The 23,056-nt window shown below is 47.8% G+C and overlaps 1 protein-coding gene across 1 annotated transcript in view; it reads left to right on the forward strand.

Annotated features, from left to right (window-relative positions):
* The window catches only part of LOC139054579 (PR domain zinc finger protein 12-like), a 118,209-nt gene that overhangs the window by 5,707 nt on the left and 89,446 nt on the right, over positions 1-23,056 (forward strand). The window contains exon 2 of the mRNA XM_070531767.1: positions 5,847-6,046. Within this exon, the coding sequence (XP_070387868.1) occupies positions 5,847-6,046 (200 nt within the window). The remainder of the gene's footprint in view (positions 1-5,846; positions 6,047-23,056) is intronic.

The following is a 23,056-nucleotide window of genomic DNA, read 5'->3' on the forward strand; positions in this document are numbered from 1 at the left end:
TTACTAACGGCGGCAAATTGCGGAGGCTGGGTGGCGTCAGATATAACAAAGGCCTATTGTTACTAATGGCAGGCCTTCGTTATATCCGACGCCACCAATCCTCCACAGGCCTACTGTTACTAACAGTGGCAAATTGCGGAGGCTTGGTGGCGTCGGATATAACAAAGGCCTGCTGTTACTAACGGCAGGCCTTTGTTATATCTGACGCCGCCAAGCCTCCACAGGCCTACTGATACTAACGGCGGCAAAGTCTCCTTCAGTAATAACAATTTCGGTGAATCAAGTATCCGCACCTTCTTAGCCCCTTTCATCCGTTTTCATACGACAAAGTCATCTACTGTGCAACCGAAGGAGAAAAGCTCACAGTCACTTATAAGCATCCTTACGTGATTTGAAGGACTTGGATAAGTTATCACCTTAAAATAAAGCTCCGCCTTAATCCACCTTGCTCTGATCTGTACAAACCTTAGTCCGCCTTGATCCACTTTAATCTACATTATTCCACTTTATTCCACATTAGTCCACCTTAATCTACAAATAATACATTTTAATTAACATGAATCTACCGTAATCCCCTCCAATCCATCTTAATTCCCTTTATTCCACTATATACGTTTTAATCCACCTTAATCCAATTTGGAGAGTGGGCCAGGCTGGGTTTTTGTGGGGGATGTGGGCGAATGCCGTGGCTGTTCACCGATTTCTCGGCGCGAGTCGCATGTGCATGAATGCTCGCGCAGTTGGGCTGACTCTAATTGCTGTCGCTCTTGGGCGACTACGCTAACTTTTGCTGCGCGTTAACTAAACAGGACAGTGTCGGTCGTGCACGCAGGCGCCTCGAATGAAAGAATTGCACTCGTTCGGATCCGTTTCGAGACTGCTTTATTTATAATAAACAGATCGAAGAAAGGAGAAAGGAAAGAGAGAAGAAACACGCAGTCCAAGTTCTCTTTTGGCCGAACCGACGCCTTCGTCCCTGTCGGGGGCGCCGGCGCCCCGCACTCAGTAGGTGGTTCGCCTAAAAGCCGGTGGAATGGATCAGATTGTTAGTAGGGTCCCGACCGGGGCGTGGTGCAATGGGGCGCCCCTCGCCCGTTCGCCGGCTCTCTCTCTATATATATAGCGTCGTCGGGCCCCCAACCACGGGTGCAACAAACGCCCCCACTAAACCGGCAAACCACCGGGCTTGCCGGAATACCGGACACGCCAAAACTCTCTATTACAGACTTGTAGCGTGTCCGCTATTCCGGCAAACCGGGGCGGTTTTGGCGGATTACCCGATGGTCGGGTGGCGTAAACGTGAGCGGTCGGAGCGGTGCAGCCGCCTGGTATTGTAAAGCTCAATGAGACAAACACAGAGCTAAAATTGCATTAACCTACTTTATTCTGCTTCACTGCTGGTGAAAATTTTCGGCACTGGGGTTTTGTGTTCACAATTGTGCCGCTGTCGAAAACTTACACCCCAGCTAGAAGAATATAGTTATTGGCTCTGTGTTTAGGTGGTTGAGCTCTGCACCACCAGCTGGCGCCACCAATCTGGCCGCTCACGTTTACGCCCGCGACCATCCGGTAATCCGCCCAAACCGTCCCGGCTTGCCGGAATAGATGACGCGCTACACGTCTCTATTAGAGACGTTTAGCGTGTCCGGTATTCGGGCAAGCGCGGGCGGTTTTCCGGTTTAGCGGGGGCGCCAACCTGAGCGGCCCGATTGGTGGCGCCAGCTGGTGGCGCAAAGCTCAACCACACAAACACAGAGCTAATTACTATATTCTGCTTAGCTGTTGGCGTAAATTTTCGACAGTGGCGAATCGTGTTCACAATTACGCCGCTGCGAAAAATTTGCACGGGTGGCGAAGCAGGATATGGTGAGTTACTGCAGTTTTGGCTATGCGTTTGTCTGGTTGAGCTCTACAACACCAGCCGGCTTCACCACTCACGTTTACGCCCCGACCATCCGGTAATCCGCCCAAAGCGCTCCCGTTTACCGGAATAGCGTACAAGCTAAAAGTCTCTATTAGCGCGGTTTAGCGTGTCAGGTATTCGGGTAAACGCAGGCGGACGGGGCTGGGGAGTAAAGGGGAGCGGTCTGCATGGTGCATCCACCTGGTGGTGCAAAGCTCAAACGGACAAAAACAGCTAATATTGCTGTAACCAAATCTAATCTACTTCGCTGCTGGTGTAAATTTTCGGCACTGACGTAATCGGGTTGCTGTCAAAAATTTACACCCGCAGCAAAGTAGAATAGACTTGGTTACAGCAATATTAGCTGTTTTTGTCTGTTTGAGCATGGCGCCACAAGGTGGTTGCACCATGCAGGCCGCTCCCGCTTACGGCTCCACCCTAATGCCCCAACGCCCCGTTCGCGTGCGTTTTCCCGAATACCGGACACGCTAAACCTCTCTATTAACTGCTTTTAATAAGAATAGCTTTATGTGCTTTACTTCATATGCATGATTTCATATTTTAAATAATGATAAGGCAGCAAAGATCAGAGGTTGATGGCGCTACGAGCGCATCCGACTTCACTGCGGCTTGCGTTTGGAGCCGCTTACATATAACGTGTTTCTGCTTGCGCACGCAAACGCATACGCACCCAAGCGCTAGGGGCCCCAACGCCTTGCGTCCCCTAAACTAAAACTCTCTAATAGATAGTTTTAGTTTAGGGGACGCAAGCGGCTTGCGCACGTAGGAACTAGGGGGGTCGGTACTGCGCATGCGCAGACCCATACGTGTGGGCCTGCGCATGCGTAGTACCGTCGCACCTAGTTCTTGCGTACGCAAGCCGCTTGCGTCCCCTAAACTAAAACTCTCTAATGTTTGACAGTCGTTTGCGAATTTCAACACCACAGCTGGTCCAGCGTCGGGAACGTGACGTTATACTTGGTCACGTGGTTTTCGTACCATCGGATGATAACGCCGGACGTCGGATTTTTCGCTTCATGCGGCATATAAGGCTTTCGCTGTAAAAGAGAAAAATAGAAATCAGATTCTCAAATCAGTTTTGATTATATGCGAGAGCCATCTATCACAAGTTCAACATGGTGCAAGCAGCTTGTAGAGCTTCAAAAGTCTATTGCCCGCAAAGTCGGGCTATAGTTGGCAGCAGTGTCGCCGCGTTAGTGTGGTTAATGCACACCGCGGCGGTTCGCTGCGAGCAATGAAACTCGCTGACTGCAGTGAACTGATGATATGTTGTCCTCCATGCAATGCTACATTATTCCACGAAACGCACAAAATATTCCTAATAATAATAATATTTGGGGTTTTACGTGCCAAAACCACTTTCTGATTATGAGGCACGCCGTAGTGGAGGACTCCGGAAATTTTGACCACCTGGGGTTCTTTAACGTGCACCTAAATCTAAGCACACGGGTGTTTTCGCATTTCGCCCCCATCGAAATGCGGCCGCCCAAAATATTCCTAGTATACGTGAAAGGAAGGCAAAACGCAGTTTCAGTCCCCGTACATGCATGGTGCGTTTTGCTGGTGTTCGGCTTGCGTTCAGCCTATTCTGTTGGCGCTGCCGTAGCGGAATTCAACTTTCTTCTATTCTTGCACTGGTTATAAAAATGTCCTGTCTGCACGCGTCACTTCTTTTTTGCATAATGAATCCTTACCAACTAGCTCAGCTTTCTGTCGTTCTAAGCTTCATAAAAATGCGTGTATTCCTGTACAGTGCAGCTGAAGCAGCTAGTTATTGTGACTCTACTTCACCGCTTGAACGCATGCATAAGTGTCCTTTAAGTTCTTTTTAGATTGTCTGCAAAGTGTAAGACAATTACTAATTTTAGTAAAACAAGCTACGGCGCAATGACAGAAAGCGCAGTGGCAGGACCGCCGTGTAGCCTCACACGTGTACTTTTGTTTTTGACGGTAACAGCAAGAACAGTATTTCATCACAAGGGTGTCTTGCACGATTAGATCGAAGCATAAGAATGGTGCGAGAGCACCATTCACGTAGCCTCACATTCATGAGAATAGTGCGAATAATTTTATATTATTTTAGGAGCCAACCGTATTGCGTTGCTTTTTTTTTTGCGAGAATAATGGCTGCTACGTCCCGTCAAGCTAGCAACGCCACGCTAATGAGAGCATTATATTAGCCGGCAGAAACTCAGCTTTACGACGTCCTGTGTCTAACGACTGCAATGTTGCAAGTGATCCTCTTGCAATACTTTCTTTCCGCTTCTCTTTTGTAGCAGATAATAAAAGTACCAAACCGCGAAAATTGACTTGCGAGGCAAAATTACTTTTGCGCAGTGGCATATCCACATAATAGAAGAGCACCCCAGAAACAGCTAATGGTTGCGTAACCGCTAGCCACAATCACAATCACAGCCATGGAATTATATGCCTGAAATCAATTGGACCCTCCGACATCATATGAACACTTGAGACTTTCTTTCGTATACTGCCGAGTGAACTCACTCAACCTCGTTGATATTCCGTCATATCGCAAACATTGCGGAATGATCAACGCATCCCTACAAGGAATCGCGAAAGCGCTGCATTCAGGTATCGCAGCGACCACTGAATTTGGCTAAAACGACGCCAAATGCTCTTTGTTAAGTGCTTGAATCACAGTGCAAGCATAAAATTTGAATGACTGTGGCGGAGGGCGCAACGACTATGCATCGCGCGCTCGACGCGTGCGGTAACTGATATTAGAGAGTTTTAGCCCAGCGGGTTTACGGCCAGCGGAGCGGAGCGGGCGAGCGGAGACGCGACTGCGCATGCGCACCACGCTGAGGCGGCCAGCGGTTTTACGGAGCAGCGTTTACGCCCGCTGGAAAGCACTCCCCAGCGGAGGGTATACGCAGCGCGCGAGCGTGCGTAAGGGCGCGCGGGCGTGTATGGGAAATGCAAGACGGCAGCCGCGAACATGAACGCCGGCAGTTCTGCATCGAAGACGGCGACTGCCGCGCTGACCCGTACATTAGTACTCAGTACATTATTAACAAATAATGAACTGAGAACATGTAATATATCTTTATTCAACATTTCTTGCATAATAAAAGCAAGCGTAATTGAATATCATTTTTCAGTAACTCCTATTCGAACCACTAGGTGGGGCAGCAGAGCGCCCCGCTCTTTACCCCGCTCGAGCGGGTGATCCGCTGGGCTAAAATTCTTTTTTCGCGAGCCGCTCCGCTGGCGCAACGGTGGAGACCGCTCCGCTCCGCTGGCCGTAAACCCGCTGGGCTAAAACTCTATATTATTGCAGCGCTTAGACTACAGCGCAAAGCCAAATAAGTCTCCACAGTGAAAATATATATATATATATATGGATACCGCTATTTAAGACTGCAATATACAACCACGGAACAAACAGAATTTGATGGATATGTGGCGTGTAAACAATTGGCGGCTAGTAGATGATACGACGCATCCACACTACCGGGCTTCAGCCAGTGTCCGCCAGGCGGCGACTGCGTTCGATCTCGCGGCCAATAGTTCAATCCCAAGTGTGTGAAGAGTGGCATTGTTTTCAAATATTATTTTCCTGACTGCGCCTAGTCATCTTATACATTCCCTGGGTGTCAGGCTCAAAAGAGTCAGCCGGGACGCTGAATCCTCGCAGGCGACCACGTATGAAGTTCTAAATGTTAGTCATATAATCAGTGATAAGTAGCAATAACTAATACGTGAATTATGTAACCTGGTTGCTCGCACTCTGGCTTATCCGGTTAATTTTGGCCTGTGTTCTTTTCAGTGTGACATATTTCCTGCAAAGCATTACGATTCCTACACGAATCATTGCACCAGCAAGGATATTAAGTAATTCATGGGGTCACTCCGTGCCAGACCAGTTAAGTTAGGCTTACCAAGAGCCGTCTTACCACAGGCCTGTCACTCCATATGCGCTCTACAGGCTGCCGCGGCCTCGTCGGCCAGTGTGCCCGGCCCCGGCGGCGGCATCGTCTTGCCTGCCCGAGGAACAGGGAGAGCTGCTCAAGGCGCTGTTGTACGGTCGCTGGATCTCGTGGGGCGGAAAGCGGCCGCCGCCCGCCGTTGAGGCCACCATCCTGTCCACTGTGCCACCAGGTGAGGAGATAGCTGAGCGACCAATCGTGTATAAGTTGAGCGCGATTAACTTTCCTAACACATGCTGGCTACAATCGTTTACTTGAAGCCGGTGCACTTGGCGGTCCAGTTTGATGAGAAGACAAGCAAAGTGGATCGGCGGAGCGAAACCATTTTCGTCGTAACTGTTGACCGACAAAAAAAAAAGCCGACAAATATCAAGCGCTGTGCTGGAATCGGTGTAAGCGAAGCTTTCGTGGCCTGGCAAGGCAAAATGGCGCATCACGATAAGAAACGCGCTACAGATTCCGGCGACTAACGCTTTTCGTAAATGTCGTAGAGTTTCATACAATAATTACTAGAAGGGAACTCTGGAGCTATAGTGCCTGTGTGAGCTGCAATCGGGGTGGTTCAGTCAGCATGGGAGTTATGGGATATACATGAATTTGCTCGAACTTCGTCCTTCACGCTTCAAAATGTCTCCGCGACTTTGTAAGTTTCTCATTTTCAACAAAGAGTACTGCGTATTAAATGAACATTATTACAGCGAAACTGATACCTATACCGTCCAAGGAAGTTTTTGTGTCGTTGTAGTAATCAAAAACTCCCCATACGTGGGCCGATCCCGGAAATAGTGCCATGCTGGACCGACCCGCGGCAGAGGTGCAGTTCGCCATTAAGGGGCCCACATACAAAGCTTCGCTGGTCATCCTTCTTCACTGAGTGGAAGGGCACCAAGATTTTTTTTAATCGTCCGGCGTCTGGATTCGAACACGGGACCTAAGGCACAGAGACCCGATATTGAGACCATTACGGCACGGACTCACGCATCGACAAGCGGCATAGAACGCCCTTATACATTTCTTGCGGGCAAGCCAGTGCGCTGAAACGCTTGGCACGTTTCAATTTGGCCACCTGGACAGGTTGAGCCGCTGCAATTTCTAGCGATTGTGCGTGTTGGCAGAGCATTCTGCACTTAGAAAAGTACGGATCGCTTTGAAATGTAGGACAGTAAAGACAGATAAAGCTTAGTAAACAAAGCCACAAGCACGTCTGAATCCACAAGTGCGAAGGTCAGACAAAGCCATGTACTCCCCATCCTTCCCATGGCGGTTGAACGATCGCAGTGCCAGAGTACTGCGATCATGCCAGAGTATCAGAGTACCAGTGCCAGAGTACTGCGATCCCCTCTAGTAATTATTGTATGAAACTATATGGTAACGGTCATATCAGCCATGGTGGTGTATACCTTGCAGAGCAACAGTAAGTTCAATTCGGCGCCGATATTCTCGAGCGATCACTTTAGGTGATGCCATCACCTTCGCGAGATTTCGCGTGTGTCCGACCCGGATGCGCCGAAGAAGCCGACGAAAAGCGTTCCTGGCAGTGTGCGATGAAAGTAAGCTTGGCACTGTGCTAGAAACGGTGTCATCCGTAATCACGGCGATGCATCGGATGTCGAGTCACGAAAAATCTCGCGAGAGGGATCGCATACGCGACAGTGAGAGTGCGGCGGATAGAGTATCAACACCGTCTACTCGCCGAGACAGCTGACGACAACACGCCACGTCGCGGAGAGACAAGCTTACGAACTTGACGCTTCTGAAAATTATTGCATGCGCGCACAGGCGAATGGCTGTTCAGCGCACCCATATATATATATATATATATATATATATATATATATCATCACCCCGTAGCTCGTGGTTTTCGCTGAGAACTGCGTGACAAATTCTGCAATGCTACCGGAGGCCCCTATTTAGTCGATCCAGCAAGAATAATTTTATTTTGCCATTCAAGAAAAATGGAGAAATGGTAAAGCATGGCAGTAGAACTTTGACGCACAGGTGCCAGAACATGGTCGGCTGCTTCTGGTGGGGCGTCACACAGCCACACCGCACCAGCGACATGCTGGAGCCAAATGGTGGCGGACAAAAACTTGCGGTCGCTCCTGCACAACGGTCCTGCCGGAAATAGGCAGCGTGTGTCATACCAGGTGTTTTGGCGAAGGCTGGCAAAGATGCCTGCAGTTTATTGGAAATAATAGGGCGATTTCATGCAGCACGGCGTTATGCACGCGGCGACAAACTTCCGCTTAGTTGCTAGTGTGTTTCCTAAAGTTCACAGATTTATTTCTAAACTGCAGTACCAACAGTCACCTTCTAGTTGCAGGAGTCGATACAGCCAGTGCTCATGTTCGGTCTGCCTGCAAGATAAAAAATTAAGGTAACGCCACATACGAGGTAACCGACCTTTAAATGCGTCGTTCGTCAAAATTAATTAGAAATCTTGGCGCAAACGAATTGCGTAGTCGAGCGCAAAGACATTACGAAGCCTTAAAGCGAACGACAAAGCGGTTAAAACCGTATAAAATATATTTAGAGTATGGTGCTAAGTGTGAAAAAGTGAGACCAATCTCTGTAATCGAGAACAATATAACAGACACCAAGACGGGCCGCAGTATACTAATGTCCCTGGGTTACAACCCCCAAGCTCCCAGCCGGCAACCGTGCGAGATTACAGAGGAGGCGCGGGCCCATATTTACGTGGACCCCATCCCGAAGAACATGCACCCAGAGTACAACCAACAACGGCGGTAGGTGCGGGCCAAGGCGCTCACCGACGCAGCGTGGACGTGGACGCAGCGGAATACAAGCGGGAAGGCTTCGCGGCAGTGGTCGTTGCGGCGGCTACCGGCACCACGACAACGGCAGCGAGCGTGCGGTGCACGAACGCCACAGACGCCGAGGAGGTTGCCATCGCTCTGGCGATCACCGATGCTGAGTGTCGCACCGTGCTCAGCGACTCGAGGAATGCCGTGCGCAACTTTGCCAAGGGGCGAATATGCGCGCCGGCGGCCGCCATCATCGGCAAGCTCCAACTTCAAGACCGCGGCAGCACCGTCCGTATCAAGTGGTTCCCGGCGCACGCCGGCGAGTGTGCATCCTCACCGAACCGCAACGAGACGGCCCATTCGGCGGCGCGAGCGCTTACCTTCCGCGCCCCAGAGAGTGACCGTTCCGTGTGGTGGTTCGAAACCAAGGACAGATTGACCAGTTATGCCGAACTAACGAAGTGTTACCGCTTAGATCGACGGACAATGCCGCCTCCCCACCCGGCACTCAGTCGGGAGGAGGTCGTATTCCTAAAGCAAATACAGACCGCGTCACTCCCCGCCCCCGCAATGCTGTACGTGCTTCACCCAGAGCTCTATCCGAGTGGGCTGTGCGGTGTTTGTGCAGCGGGTCCGGCGGACCAATGGCACATCATGTGGGACTGTGCCAGGTTCCCGACGGCAGCTACCTCCAGGACATATACCCGCCCGAACTTCAAGGTGCACTGCAGTCTGCAGACAAGGACTCACAACTATGGGCCGTCCAGCAGGCCCGGGGTGCGCTCGAAAAGCACAAGCCTCATGACCCACTACAAACTGGCCCAACTGGGGTAGTGCAGAGTAGGGTATAACCCAGGGTCGAGACGCTTAGCCAGCGAGAGGACACGAACCGTCGTTTGCCGGCGCTTTATTGAAGTTATCCCTATCCTATCCTAACAGAATGTAGTGACTTTAATTGTTTAGACTCATAGAATTACATCTTTTTTAGTGGCTGTCGCAAAAGAAAACAAGGAAAAGTTCGGAGGACGCTTAAACTTCGCCTTCAGGAGGGGCACGCAACAGCATTCAAAGATATGTGACTGCTTCCCACGCTTCCCGGCAACTGGAGCATATGTAGCCGTAATGTTTACCGGGAAACGCTGGCCGCGAACTGTACGCACGAAGCGGGCTTTGTGGTAAAGCATCCTTTTGCGTGGGCCGCGATGCGACGGAGGCCAGCGCCAGCTGGACGTATTGCAAAAAACCGTGCGCGCCGTTCAAGTGTGTCTTGAGCGGCGCGGGTGTCTTGGCCCCCAAGAAACCCGCGCGCCGGCGCGCGGTAATGGCGGACGCCGCGGTTGGTCCGTGTATGGTAGAAACGCCGGAAAATGGGTTTCTTTGAGTTTTCGCGTAACAGAATTTTGTTTTCTCGTACAGCCAAATTGCAACCCGAGAGCTATCATGTCTGTAGCTTGTGTGTAGGTTGTAGTTTACGATTTTTACACGTACTTTACCTTGAGAAATTCAATTAGTCCAGTAGATTCATTGCATCACCTGGAGGGCCTGGATATGGCTGGGTCAAATTCTTTTTTTTTTGTTTTGCCGGAACGACGTCCAACTGCCGGACCAGGGCACGCACACTCTCAAGTTCAACAAATGGCCGCAGACGGCGAAAAAATGAACCACGCGCCACTGCTAATAAAACCAGCATAGTAGAATCACTTCTGGATGCTTACGTTAGTTCCAATATTTCCAGCTAGAGGCGCCGTAATAAGCGCAATGTTATTTTACAATCTTTCTCTTACAATTACCGAAGCATTTTATTACATAATAAAGAGGGCAAAATTATCCTTGCTAATTAGATATTGCACTATTTATTTGTAAGTTTATTGTTTCTTTGTCACTATAAACGCAAATAGCGTTCAGCATCATCCATCTTTCACGTGACCTCTGGCCTGGATTTAAAATTTTGCCGGTATTTTCGAGTGCACGGCGGCACGGATTCATTCGTTCGTGCACTTTGCTTCTTTATTGCTAAAACTAGTTCATTGCGCTTCGATGCCTCGCGTTATTTCACTTCGGGTGAAGTGACGTGTTTGCAAGCGCACATGAAAGCCCGAAAGCTAGGTTTCGGTCGTGAGCCATTCGGAACACGTCCGCATCGAAACGGAAGCTGGATTCTGCTGCGGCTGACAACGGCAATAACGGTGAGTCGTTTAACACCGCTGCTTGCATCGTTACATAATATTCGTCTCATTAACTTACAGGCGGAGACACGTTAACGAACTAGAACCTGCATTACATGTGGACAGTCAGGATCCTCTGTTGCTGTTTCCTAAATAAACCTTTATTTGCGAGGTTGTCGTTATACACACACGATCAGGCAAGAAAGAGACAGCGATATCGGAACGCGCGTCGCATTTTTCATCTTGTTATAGCCGTGGCCATAGGTGACTGAGTAGCATTATCAATATACTTATAAAACAATTTTTCGAGTCTGCCGGCAAGTTCTTTCGTACACAAAACCAAATAATCCTTTGGTAAAATAAAGTGAAAGTACAGAACTTAATGCATTAAGCAGTTGCAAGCATGATAATTCACCCATATTTCGTACTTGTTGGTTCCAAATGTTCTTGCTGTTCAATTTGGTTTACCGCAGTGTATTTATTTTTGCAGTAGTGAAGTGGTGCATACCGTTCGTGCAGAACAATAATGCATCAGTTCCAATAGCTTCATGACTTTCATTAATTTGGTTGCGGAACCAGCTCTTCTAGTGTATAAATGAGCGCACAAATGTTCTCATTTGTGATCCTAATAATACTTCAGCTGTTGACACGCATTGTAGTTAGGCAGACATCAATTTTATGGACAATAGCAATATTTATTTAACGTGCTGCTTAAGCACCCTAGAACAGACAGTGTACATTCACATGTGTTCTGTAGTCGCAAACCATTACAATATATGACACACCTTTTTGCATGTCATATTGCAAAATTGTGCTTTTTCAATTTCTGATGCAGTCAAAATTTCTGTTCTAGACATGCAGTAATGAGGACGGCACCAGTATAAAGCAACACACTCCACGCATTAAACAGAAGCTGCTGCCTGCTACAACAAGGCCATTGTGTGGACTTTGGCTGCTACTGCAAGGTAAACAACACCTCGTTCAGAAATAAATATGCTTGATATATGCTGTATTGACTTGCTAGTCTTGAGATACATGTCATTTGTTTGCAGCAGATATGAATGTTTTTTCATATTTATCGTTCAGTATAATTGGTTCGAACATAAAAGAAAGCACTACATGAGTGTGGCTAATCTGTGCTGTATCTCATGTGTCACTGTTCTGCCCCAACAGAGTCTATGTCAACCACATCTTGGTCATCACAGGAGCTCCCATCTACACCAACAGGAAGGGGCTGGAGCCGAATTTGCAAGTCGTTTACCCCGTGAACAAAGAAATGCAAGCAGAAGAAGTTGGATATCAAGTCTGCAGAGAACTGTGTCAAGACTGAAAAGAGCTTCAGCCACCATTCCATTAGCACGGACATTTGACCGAGTCATCTAGGTAACTCAAAAAGAACTTTCTAGAAATTCACCGGGTTCAGATGCACCTGCAACTTCTGACCAAGCACCGACGACGCTGGCCAAAAGAGTTCCGTCAGTTTGCCCTTAATCAGCTTCCTGGTCATGTCAATTTCATTTGTGCCAAGTGTAATTTTTTTTTATAAATGCAAGCTTTTTCATTGCCGATTCTCGTTAGAGATCATTCATCCTCATCCAAACATTAAGGTCAACCGATTCTTCGCTGATACTTAATACCAGTCACTGTCTGGTAGCGCACCATATATGTAGCAGTATGCTCTAGTGTATGTTGTCATGCACAATGCCTCTCCTGATGCAGCATCAGCATGTGTCTTGCATTAACCTACGCACCGTGTGTTATGCACCATATTACTTTTCTTGATGTTTTTAGCCTTCAATGCTTGCAGAGCAGAGTGGCTTCTCTCTTGAATGCAAGCTTTCTCATTTTCCATATTCCTAGTCTCGTTGATGATTGCCATTCTTCCTCAATAGCGTGGGTCTTTGCGCAAGCTACACTGAAGTGATTGATTGCAGAATCTAGTTTTGCTGCCCCACTTGGTTGTGGTCGCCGTGTTACGTTTCTAGGATGTGGGGGCCTGGTCAGTTGCGTTGGTAAGCAGTCTCTCGAGGTAAGCATCTGCTCCTGCAGTCCGCACAGCGACATATAGACTCCCAGTATACACGCACTGTAACTGGTGCTGTCCGTTCGCTCTTCCCTGCTGGAGCCATGGGCAAATCGTGCTTGTGGTCTACCTCGGCTATTATTTGCTCAGAACGGAGACCAGCATATGTGCTTACATGGTTCGAAGTGTATGAAGTTTTTAGCCACATGGGTGAAAAGGCCCGCAAAAGTGGCTGTCGAAGGTGATGCCAACGGAACCGATTCGTCCATATTGAGACAAAGTGGGGTACCAAGTGCGAGCCACACGTTAGTGGCCCCCGAATGAAAAGAAACGTGCAGGTTGGAAAGGAGAATTAACGCTAAAATACCGGGTGTCCATGTCGCTGTTTTGGCTGCGGCAGCAGATGCCTGCATCACCGGATTGCTTCGCAATGCAAGTTGCTCATTCATCTTCAACGGCAATTGTCGGTTCAAACAGGTGCGACGCTCTGTCCAATCTATTTGTACTGCTGGTTGTCGCTCGTTAACAGACCACCACGTGCGACGAAGGCAAGCACTATGCCTGTAAGTAGGCGGCTGAATGTATCCCAAGAGAACCGTGTATGTGAATGCTCACTGCTGCCATATCGTTCGTAGCCAATGTATAATGTATTGTCTGAACCCTATGCGGTGATTGATTGATGTTTAATTTCGCTGTTATCTCACTTGGTTACGGTCGCCGTGTTATGCTTCTCGTATGCGGCGGCCTCGTCAGTTGCATTGGGAAGCAGTCTCTCGAAGTAAGCATTTGCTCCTGCAGTCTGCACAGCGACGTAGACTCCCAATTTACACGCACCGTGATTCGTGCTCCCCGTTCGCCCTTTCCCGCTGCAGCCATGGGCAAATTGTGCCTCGGGCCTTTCTCGGCCGCGATTAGGCATGAACGGAGACCAGCAAACGTGCTTACATTGTTCGAAGTCTATGAAGTCGATAACCGTAGCGGTGGAAAGGCGCGCAAAAATGGCTGCCGAAGGTGATGCCCACGAAATCGACTTGTCCATATCGAGACAAAGTGATTTCTTCGACCGGTCGACACGCAGCTAACGAACTAAGGGCAACGCGTCGTTTTTTTTTTTTTTCGCTGTATCCGCAGCACGACTCGCGTGGCCTCGCACGCGGTTACCGAACCCGTCGTGAATGGAGTACACGCAGTTCATTTGCCGGAGATCCCGCGATGCGCACGCGCTGACGCCTCGTCCGACTCCACTCTGCTTCTCCTGGTCGTGCGTAAGTATCGAGCTCGCGCGGGCTTTGTTCAAACCACGCGGAAGGGAGCACGCCGGTATAGGAGTGGCGTGTCCCGAGAATATGTATAGACTGCCACTGGCGGAGCGTGGAAGGCGCGCGCGCCAATAAGCCGGCAGCATGTTCGCGGTCTCTCGCGCATACGATTCTCACGGCTCTTGAGCAAGCACGCGCCCCTCGTGAAGAGGCCAGGAGAGGAGACGTCGCCGCTGCACGCGCGAGATCCACTCCACGACCGTGAAGCACCATTGAAACGCCGCAGGGACACCCAATCCCCTGCTCTCCTTGTTCTCTCTGTACCTTTCTCGCGCGCAAAGGTTGCGCTCTTAGGATTTAATGAACATATACGGACGATCGAGTGTCGTGTGGACTACTGTACAAGCTTGTAATTCTTCTCTCTGTGTCAACGAAACAGAGAGATAGAAGATGGTTTAATGAGAGGAAACGCGAACAGTGTGGTCGGAGGTGCATGTGTGGCTCAGACATGCTGCGCGGCAATAGAGAAATTGTGGAGGCCGCAACGAGATTAAACAAGGACTCGGGGTGGCCAGGGAATATAATTCAGCACTGTGACAAAAAAAAAGAAGAGTGTGATGTTTCCGTAGATATCATGCCTGCAGTTAGATGGAAATTCAAGGAGGAAGATTATTTCGTATTCGCGAACGGAGTTTCCGAGTAGCGAGAGTTGATGCGAAAGAAATCGCAGCAATTTGTGATAAATAAGCCTGTTGCTAAAAAATTCACCGACGATTACAATACTCCCTAATGTGAACTTTGAGCGCAGCTATGTGCGTGTTTTCATTTCGCAATATATTGGCTGGCGCGGACAATCTGTCTCGTGCGGCACGTTGCAAACGGAGTGAAGTGCGGCGCGACTGTCTCGCTAGTCGAGAGATCGCGCGAGGAAGCGTGTGGATGACGCGTGGACGCGATTCACAGTCGCCGCCGACAGGCCTCCCAGACGATGCGCGCTACTCTGGCGCCATCTCGTAACCATATGTCACCGCACTACGCTTTTCTTCTCACGCTTTCGCCATCCTTCCTCCGCTTTCCGCCTCATGGCTCGGCTGCACCCTCCTCCTCTTCGCGTCTTTCATCTTCCGCTGCGCTCGGCGTTCGCTTTCATCTCTCGCTGTGCTCGTTCGCTCGGTTGCGCCGAGCTACGACGCCGAGGCACGCCGACGCTCGTCGCAGGAACGGGCGCCTAAGAGCTGGGCTCTAAAACGCAGTCCCGCCATTCAGCGCAGAGAATATTAGTTCTGCATAGAATACATGATTCGTCTCAGCCTTCGTTACACGTTTTTTCAGCGAAATAGTGCTCTCGTGATGTGCATGTGCACGAAACTCCTATCAATGTCTCCCCAACTGGTCTTCGTAATAAGCAGCGGGCGCAGTGCAACTATAATAAGTAAACTGTGGCTTTGGGTTATGTTTGGCAGCCGATGGTGAACAAATTAACAGCGTGAGTGAAAGAATGACACAGAAAGCCACAAGAACAGCGCATTCGGTGTTCTCGTCTTTCGCTCCGCCTATTATTTTGTCCGCGCCTGTCCTGTGTGTTTCTTTCCTTATCCGTTGTCGTTTGCGCGGTTACATGATGCATTCTATTATTTTGAAACCTGCAGGAGCAGTAACACAGAGCCTTCAGCCCTGTTGCACTATTTACTAACCACTGAAGTTCTACCCATGAAATGACGAACAGCTAGGCGCCCTTAGTCTAAAGACAGGTAGGATTGGTGACTGAGTTCCTGAGTAGTTATTACCTTTGTAAACACCAATAGTGCTGTCGAGAAGATCAAACCACAGCAAATAAATAGAAAAAACCGGCTATCCAGCGTGTGGAGGAAAGGTGAATTTTTTTACAAGGTTGTACTGTACAGCGCCCGGATGGTTCCAACCAACGGCTTCGCTACGCCGACATATACCTTAGCGGCGGCTTCTGGCGTCCGCGGTACTGCCTGCTGCAATATCACAGTGATAGTGCGTTGTTCATTACTGCTTTTCGAAATGCATATGCAGATTAAGCAGGAACGCAGTACAAAGCGTGGTACCAAGAAATGTTGTCTTAACACCACTGTTTTGTCCAGTTTATGAAAATTCGCGCGTTGAATGAAGAAAGATAGACAAAGTGAAGGATATTATATTCCAGAACCGAAAGAGGGCAGACGCTATATTGCTGATGAGCATATTTATTTATTTATTTATTTACAATAGCTCAAAGGCCCCAGTGAAGGGGTTTTGCATGAGGGATAGGCTATTTACAAACGGGTTAAATGTTCGACAATTTTTCGATCGCTGCCTTGAAGTTGGTGCTACTGGAGAGGAGCGCAACGTCAGAGGGGAGGTGATTCCAATCTTGCGATATTTTGACAAAAAAATGAAGAAAGGTGCGCAGTGGTTCGAGCAGATGGCGGGTATGCATCTTTTTCGTGATTGGTGCGATCTGAATGACGATGGGCTAGTTTGGTGGCAGGAGTACAGGGTGACGTGTAATAGAATTTGAAGAATAGGCACAGCCGTACAATTATGCGGCGTGCTGAAAGACTTGCAAGGTTTGCACGAGATTTTAATTCGGTGACACTAGGATGATAAGAGTATTCTCAGAAAATGAATCGGGCTGCAAGGTTCTGTACCGATTCTAGCATTTTATTGAGGTTACTTTGGTGAGGGTCCCTAACAGCGCATGCGTATTGAAGTTTTGGTCTGATTAATGTCTGATAGGCGAGAAGTCGGACAGAAGGATGTCCTAAATAAAGATTACGACGTAAACACCGAGAACGCAGTTAGCTTCATTAGTAACGTGCCTTATGTGAAGGGACCATGTTAAATTTGACAAATGAACACCCAGGTACTTATAAGCACTTACACATGAAATGGCGGAGTTATAGATCAGATACTTCGGCGGTGGGTAATATTGCCGACTATGAAAAGAAAGTAGTTATGTTTTATTCGTGTTTCATGGCATGAGCCATTTGTTGCACGTACCAGATTTCGATCTGATGGAGGTCAGACTGAAGTGAGTGAATGTCAGACAGGTTGTTAATTTGACGATATAGAACGCAGTCGTCTGCTAAGAGTCTGATCTTCGAATAAATATTACTAGGCAAATCGTTGATATATACTAAGAATAATAGTGGGCCTAGGACCGTGCTCTGAGGCACGCCTGAGATGACAGGACGTTGACAGAAGACTGATTATTGGCGTGCACGAATTGCTAGCGATTAGTTAGGAAGTTACAAATCCATTCAAAAACAAAGGAATCAAAGTTACGGCATGAACGTTTTAGAAAGAGGCGTTTGTGAGGAATCTTATCAAATGCTTTCTCGCAGTCTAAGAAAAGGCCCCGACTGGTATGTTTACGTCAGTACTTGAGCTATTGTCAATAATAAACAGTGAAAATTAAGTGTCGCAGATGCCAGCAAGTTGTAAAAGCTTTAAGAGCAGGAAAAGGGACAGCAAGTCCTAACTCTTTCTCCAGTTAGCCTCCCTACCTTTCCCATCTTATTCCTCTTTCTCCCCTTTCTTCAAGAGCAGCTCTATACAAATGTGCACAGGTGGTGGCATACATTTCGACAGATTTCTACAGAACGAAGTTGATACGAGACTTAGCCACAATACGCTTGCGTTAGAAAAATGACATTATGGGGTTTTACGTGCCAAAACCACTTTCTGATTATGAGGCACGGCGTAGTGGAGGGCTCCGGAAATTTCGACCACCTGGGGTTCTTTAACGTGCACCTACACGGGTGCACGTTAAAGTACACGGGTGTTTTCGCCCCCATCGAAATGCGGTCGCCGTGGCCGGAATTCGATCCCGCGACCTCGTGCTCAGCAGCCCAACACCATAGCCACTGAGCAACCACGGCGGGTAATAAAATGGTAGGACAATCATTGTGATGCACATGAGTGATTACGGCTTCTGCAGGTACTTGAAGTTGCAAATTCCGCTTAGAAATGTGTTTTAGGCATATCTAGTTCAAGTGGTCCCTCAGCGTAGATGGTTTCTGAGTAAACTGCCAAGTAATCTTGTCTGAGCAAGTTCCTGACTTACCCGATGGACGGTTTCAGCATTTGATTTTGAAGAAGTATAACTGCGAACAGTCTATATAAAGAACTGAAGGCAAAAGCATTACCAAGAGACAATTATCAACCTTTAAGGCATCACAATGGCGTCAATTAAGCGTAGTTCATTAAGGTGTCATCATCAATTCTTGTACAATTTCATTTATTCAAGGCAAGCTAAGAACCTCTGAAACAAAGTTTCGCTCTTTGCTCTAGAACATATCAGTGTATTAAACCAGCGTAATACATGGCATCGTGGGACACCGGTAGACATAGAGCATACCTAATGTACTTCAAACAATTAACCCTACGTGTACCGTATATATAATTTTATATTTATATCACACGCATTAATGTTAAGACAACAAAGTGAGGACAGACACTTTTGAAAAATATATGATTTCACGCATATGATTCTCTTGACGCTATATGCTAGCGAAAAAAAAAAGGCGCAGTTTCGCCCGAAAGGCGAAGCATCGATTGCGATAGCAAATTAGTAGTCAGCTATACGAAGCAAGGATAGCAGTTTTATCGACTGTATAGTCTTATAAACATTTGCTTTCTAACTACATTAACAAGCATGGCGTCAGGCACGCAGAGGCAAACATGAAGACATCTGACTCGATCGATGACCGCGGAAGCTCGCTGTCAAAGCGCTGGAGTTAGGAAGCGCGGTAGCCGCTGCGAGCAAATTGGCCTTCGTTCTGCATCTTGCTTCAACGCGAACTAGCACAGCGCATACGAAGCTACCAGCACTAGGCGCACTTTTTACAAATCGCAGATCACTTTGAAGATGAAGACCGCGCGGCCGCGCACTTTGTCCACATCGCAGATCGCTTTCAAAAAATTGGAGGACGCTTAAGCTTCGCCTTCAAGAGTGGAACGCGACAGCATTCTCGTCGACCCGCCAAGGGGTGTAAGACAATGCGCGACAGCGCAGCGATCACTTACGAGGCGCCCCGCATCGGACACGGTGAGCGTCGAGCAACGCAGTGTTCGGCGTGGCAACGAAATGTGCGCCTGAGCAAACGGAACGAACCAAAGAACTCGGTGTCTCGGAGGAGGAAACGATCTACGCCAGCCGAACGTCGTGATCGGCACGGGCAGAGGGATAGATAGATAGTAATCTAAAGAAAGAAACGGCACTTGAGTCTGCAACCCGTGTGGGAGAACGGCGAAGCGTCGTCAGGGGAGAGGGAGTCGGGGCATGCGACGCGCCTTGCACCGGTCCGCGCACAGCCGTGGCGCGCCACCTGTCGGGGCAGCGCCATACATTGAGAGGAGGGGGTCTTCTGTGTTTGCCGCAAGATGGCTCTGCGTGTACGGTAAGCACAGAAGAAATGTTGCGGAAACGTACTGCGCTACTCATGTAAATGCGACTTCTGTAAGTTGCGTGCTCATAATTACCGATATACACCGCAGTATAACTTTCTACGGCACGTTTCTAAGGCAACACCGCATTCACTAGAAGCGCTTTTGTACTTCTTTCACGCATCGAACTCGTGGCTGAGTGGTAGCGTCTCCGTCTCACACTCCGGAGACCGGGGTTCGATTCCCACCCAGACCATCTTCGAAGTTGCTTTTTATTTATGAAGTGCCTGCAGTGATTTATCGCTCACGGTCAACGCCGCGGACGCCGACGCCGACACCGACGCCGACGACACCGGCTTTTCTGCGACACGAGCTCCTTAACGCTATCGCGTTAATATATATGGGGTCTGAACGGCGCGCCGTACGCAGCAGCCGCTTGATTTCAAAGGCCCCATCCCTCCCCTCCCCGTGGGGCGTCGCGCGCAACGTAAAGGCTGTTTCACATGCTGCGACTGCAACGACGAAAATCGGTGCTGTCGCACGCGTCGCAATGCGATTTTTAGAGGGCTCATTTCACATGATTGCGATTTTAACAATGCGACTGGTGCGACGCCCAGGGTTGCTTACTGCCAGGTTTCGTGGCACACGCTGCATAATTCTTTTATTGTAGTGAATAAAACAATTACACTGTAATATTATTGACTTCTTTTCATTAGAAGCAAATAATATGTACGTTTACTAATTTAAAATGTTAGTTAAGATTTGTCTTGGAGTGCGCGACGGCGGTTTTGGTAGTTCAGTGCGACATGGCGCGCGTAAACAGCTGTTCGCAGGTGGTTCTGCGCCGTGTGTTGTCTCATCTGCCTTCTACGACCGTTTCGTTCTGCCTGCGCTACAACAATCTCCAAGATGACCTATCGACCAGTTCATATTGCTACCCTCACCGCATATGCAGTATTTGGAATTCGGCTGCCACGAAGTCGTCGTGTCAGCCCAACAAGATCCTCGCGCTACCCGTGCTCAGCGCCAGCCTCTGAAGAAATGATGCGTGTATATTGCCCGTGATTGCGCATATGTGGTGCCTGCTACTAGCCATATTCTTACGCCAAACGCAACAAGAAGCACCAACCCGAAAGCACGCGTGTGCCACTGAACGAAGCCTCAAATGATCTGTGTGATTACGACGTGGAATGAAAATTGTGTTGTGAAATTCAACCTTAGCGCTTGCCTGGTTCATCCATCGCCGTGCTTGCGCTGCGAATATATATATATATATATATATATATATATATATATATATGGGAGCCCTCTCTAAATATTTCTAAAGGCGCAAAAGCCGACGCATCAAATGTTTCGAGCAGTTACCGTCACTTTTGTAGAAACCTGTACGTTGTAACATAGCATTCTAAAAGACAGGCTTCTCGTCCACTTTGTTGTCCCGTGTCTCGCGCTGGTAGTATACTCGGAACTTCTAACAAGAAGACCATATCAATACGCGCTATTCATACTGCAGGATCGTAGGCCCACTGCAGGCGCACTTGCCGTAGAATTTTTCAGCTTTCTGCTCAGCCTCGCACGCCTCTCACGGTTAGCCTGTTTTGTGGAAATAAATATTATTATTATATTATTGTTATTAAATATTATAGTTTCTTCACTGTAATTTATAGCAATCATCCAGATTTCTTAAGCTAGTCATGCATTCAACCTGTATTAGATCAACATTGTTACGACATGCTTATGGGAGTCATTTCAAACTAGATTGCTCAGCCAGAGAAAGTACAAATGCAAGCCTCAATGTTTATTCCAATTTGGTATTCCTAAACAGATTATATTGGCAGAATTTTATGCCTGCTTGCATTTCCTGCAATTCAATGTTCAGAGCTGGAAAAACTGATTCCTTTTCTTGCTGTCGAATGGCTGCTTCAATGTCGATAGCAAGCTATAATTATTCATTTCGAAAGTGTTAAGCAATGACTATATGTCTAAGCTTATCAATGCGTTTTTGTTCCACGAACACAATTAAGTTTTCTCTCTCCCTCTCATTGACAGCCATGGAATGAAACCGTTCACTTTCATAAGTATCAGGATGCAAACATTCTGGAGTTTGTCCTGAGCATTTGTCTGCATCCTATAGAGTGCATGTTTGTATCAAGTTCTCGTGTTACAATCGCAGTGATCTACGCATATTGTTATATTGCAACAAACAAACTTATTTCACTTTGTTTTCAAATCTACAATGTGGCCATGCAGTAATGACTGCATTAATAAGCAAAAAAGAAAACTGCAGATTCAGTGTACTTGTTGGAATCTATGCGAAGTGAAGTTTTTGTCAAGTGGTCAAATAAATGCTGGTAAAGTAACTGCGATATATACAATTTGTCTTATATTCAACAATCCAACATGTCATCTTTTGCAAGGTTTGCTTATGCACCGCATAGGTCACAACCTTAATGTCATGTAATCTTTATGCATTACACTGTTCACAAACCATACCGAAACGCAAACGGCAGTTAATGTAGATGCACGCTCCGAGACATCAACACAGTGACGTTTGTTGAGCAAGGAATGGTGCGAGGTGTGTGCAGATGAATGAATGACGTGCTTATGTACTTATTTATTTATATACCTCGCAGGCTGCAAGGTTGGAGTATTATGTAAGGGGGAATAAAAAAGTTGTTACAAAAGGAAGAAGGGCACAACATTAAGAAAAACACCAGCAAAAAAAGCAGTACCAATACATTGCACCAACTAGCCCAACGTGTTTTACTGGCACAACATTATACAATACTTAACAAACAATAACAGATAAAGTTACTGCACATGCACCCTGTACAGACGGTAAACCAGCGAAGCTGAAATGTGCAGCCCTGGTGTTTATCACTGGGCTAATTCCAATGGTTTATTCAAGTCTTTCTATATTATTGGTTATGTCTGTGTTTCTTAATGAGGTTATGCACATGTTTGGCTTGGGTTTATCACATTGTTTGTTTGGAATGCCACACATTGCACTTTGCAAGATCTCCATCATGGAAAGTGCAATGAGTGGTTCATTGTGTTAATCCAGCGGGTCCATCAAAGTCTTTCTGGATTATGTTACGCACTTGTGTTTTGTAATCCATTAATCATAATGTTTATGACTCAGTTATGCACTGTAGTTACGAAGTGACACACCGGGGCTGCACATTTCATTTAATTAAATACAGGGACACATTTTCGAACCTCTTGGGAAGTCGGAGAGAGACTACTGCATGCGCACTCTGCTGCTAGAGAGAAACGACGTCACTATCGGTCTAGCCAATGGCCCACCACACCTTCACTGCGAGATAATAATGACATCATGATCTTGTCTTAACCCCATCCCTCTCTGTGTCCCTTCCCTGCAATAATACGCAGATAAATGTATGTTTGAAATGCATAAGCATTTCTATGTCTACCCAACACGAAATGTCTCCGTCCATCATGCAAGACGAATGCAATGGCTCACACCCCCTTAAACAACGGCTCATACCTCTACACTAGGGTTTTTGGGATCGGACCGTGAGTGTTTCGCCTAGGCATACACAGCTTCACTGT

The sequence above is a fragment of the Dermacentor albipictus genome, chromosome 1 (genome assembly GCF_038994185.2).
Source record: "Dermacentor albipictus isolate Rhodes 1998 colony chromosome 1, USDA_Dalb.pri_finalv2, whole genome shotgun sequence".
Classification (NCBI taxonomy): domain Eukaryota; kingdom Metazoa; phylum Arthropoda; class Arachnida; order Ixodida; family Ixodidae; genus Dermacentor; species Dermacentor albipictus.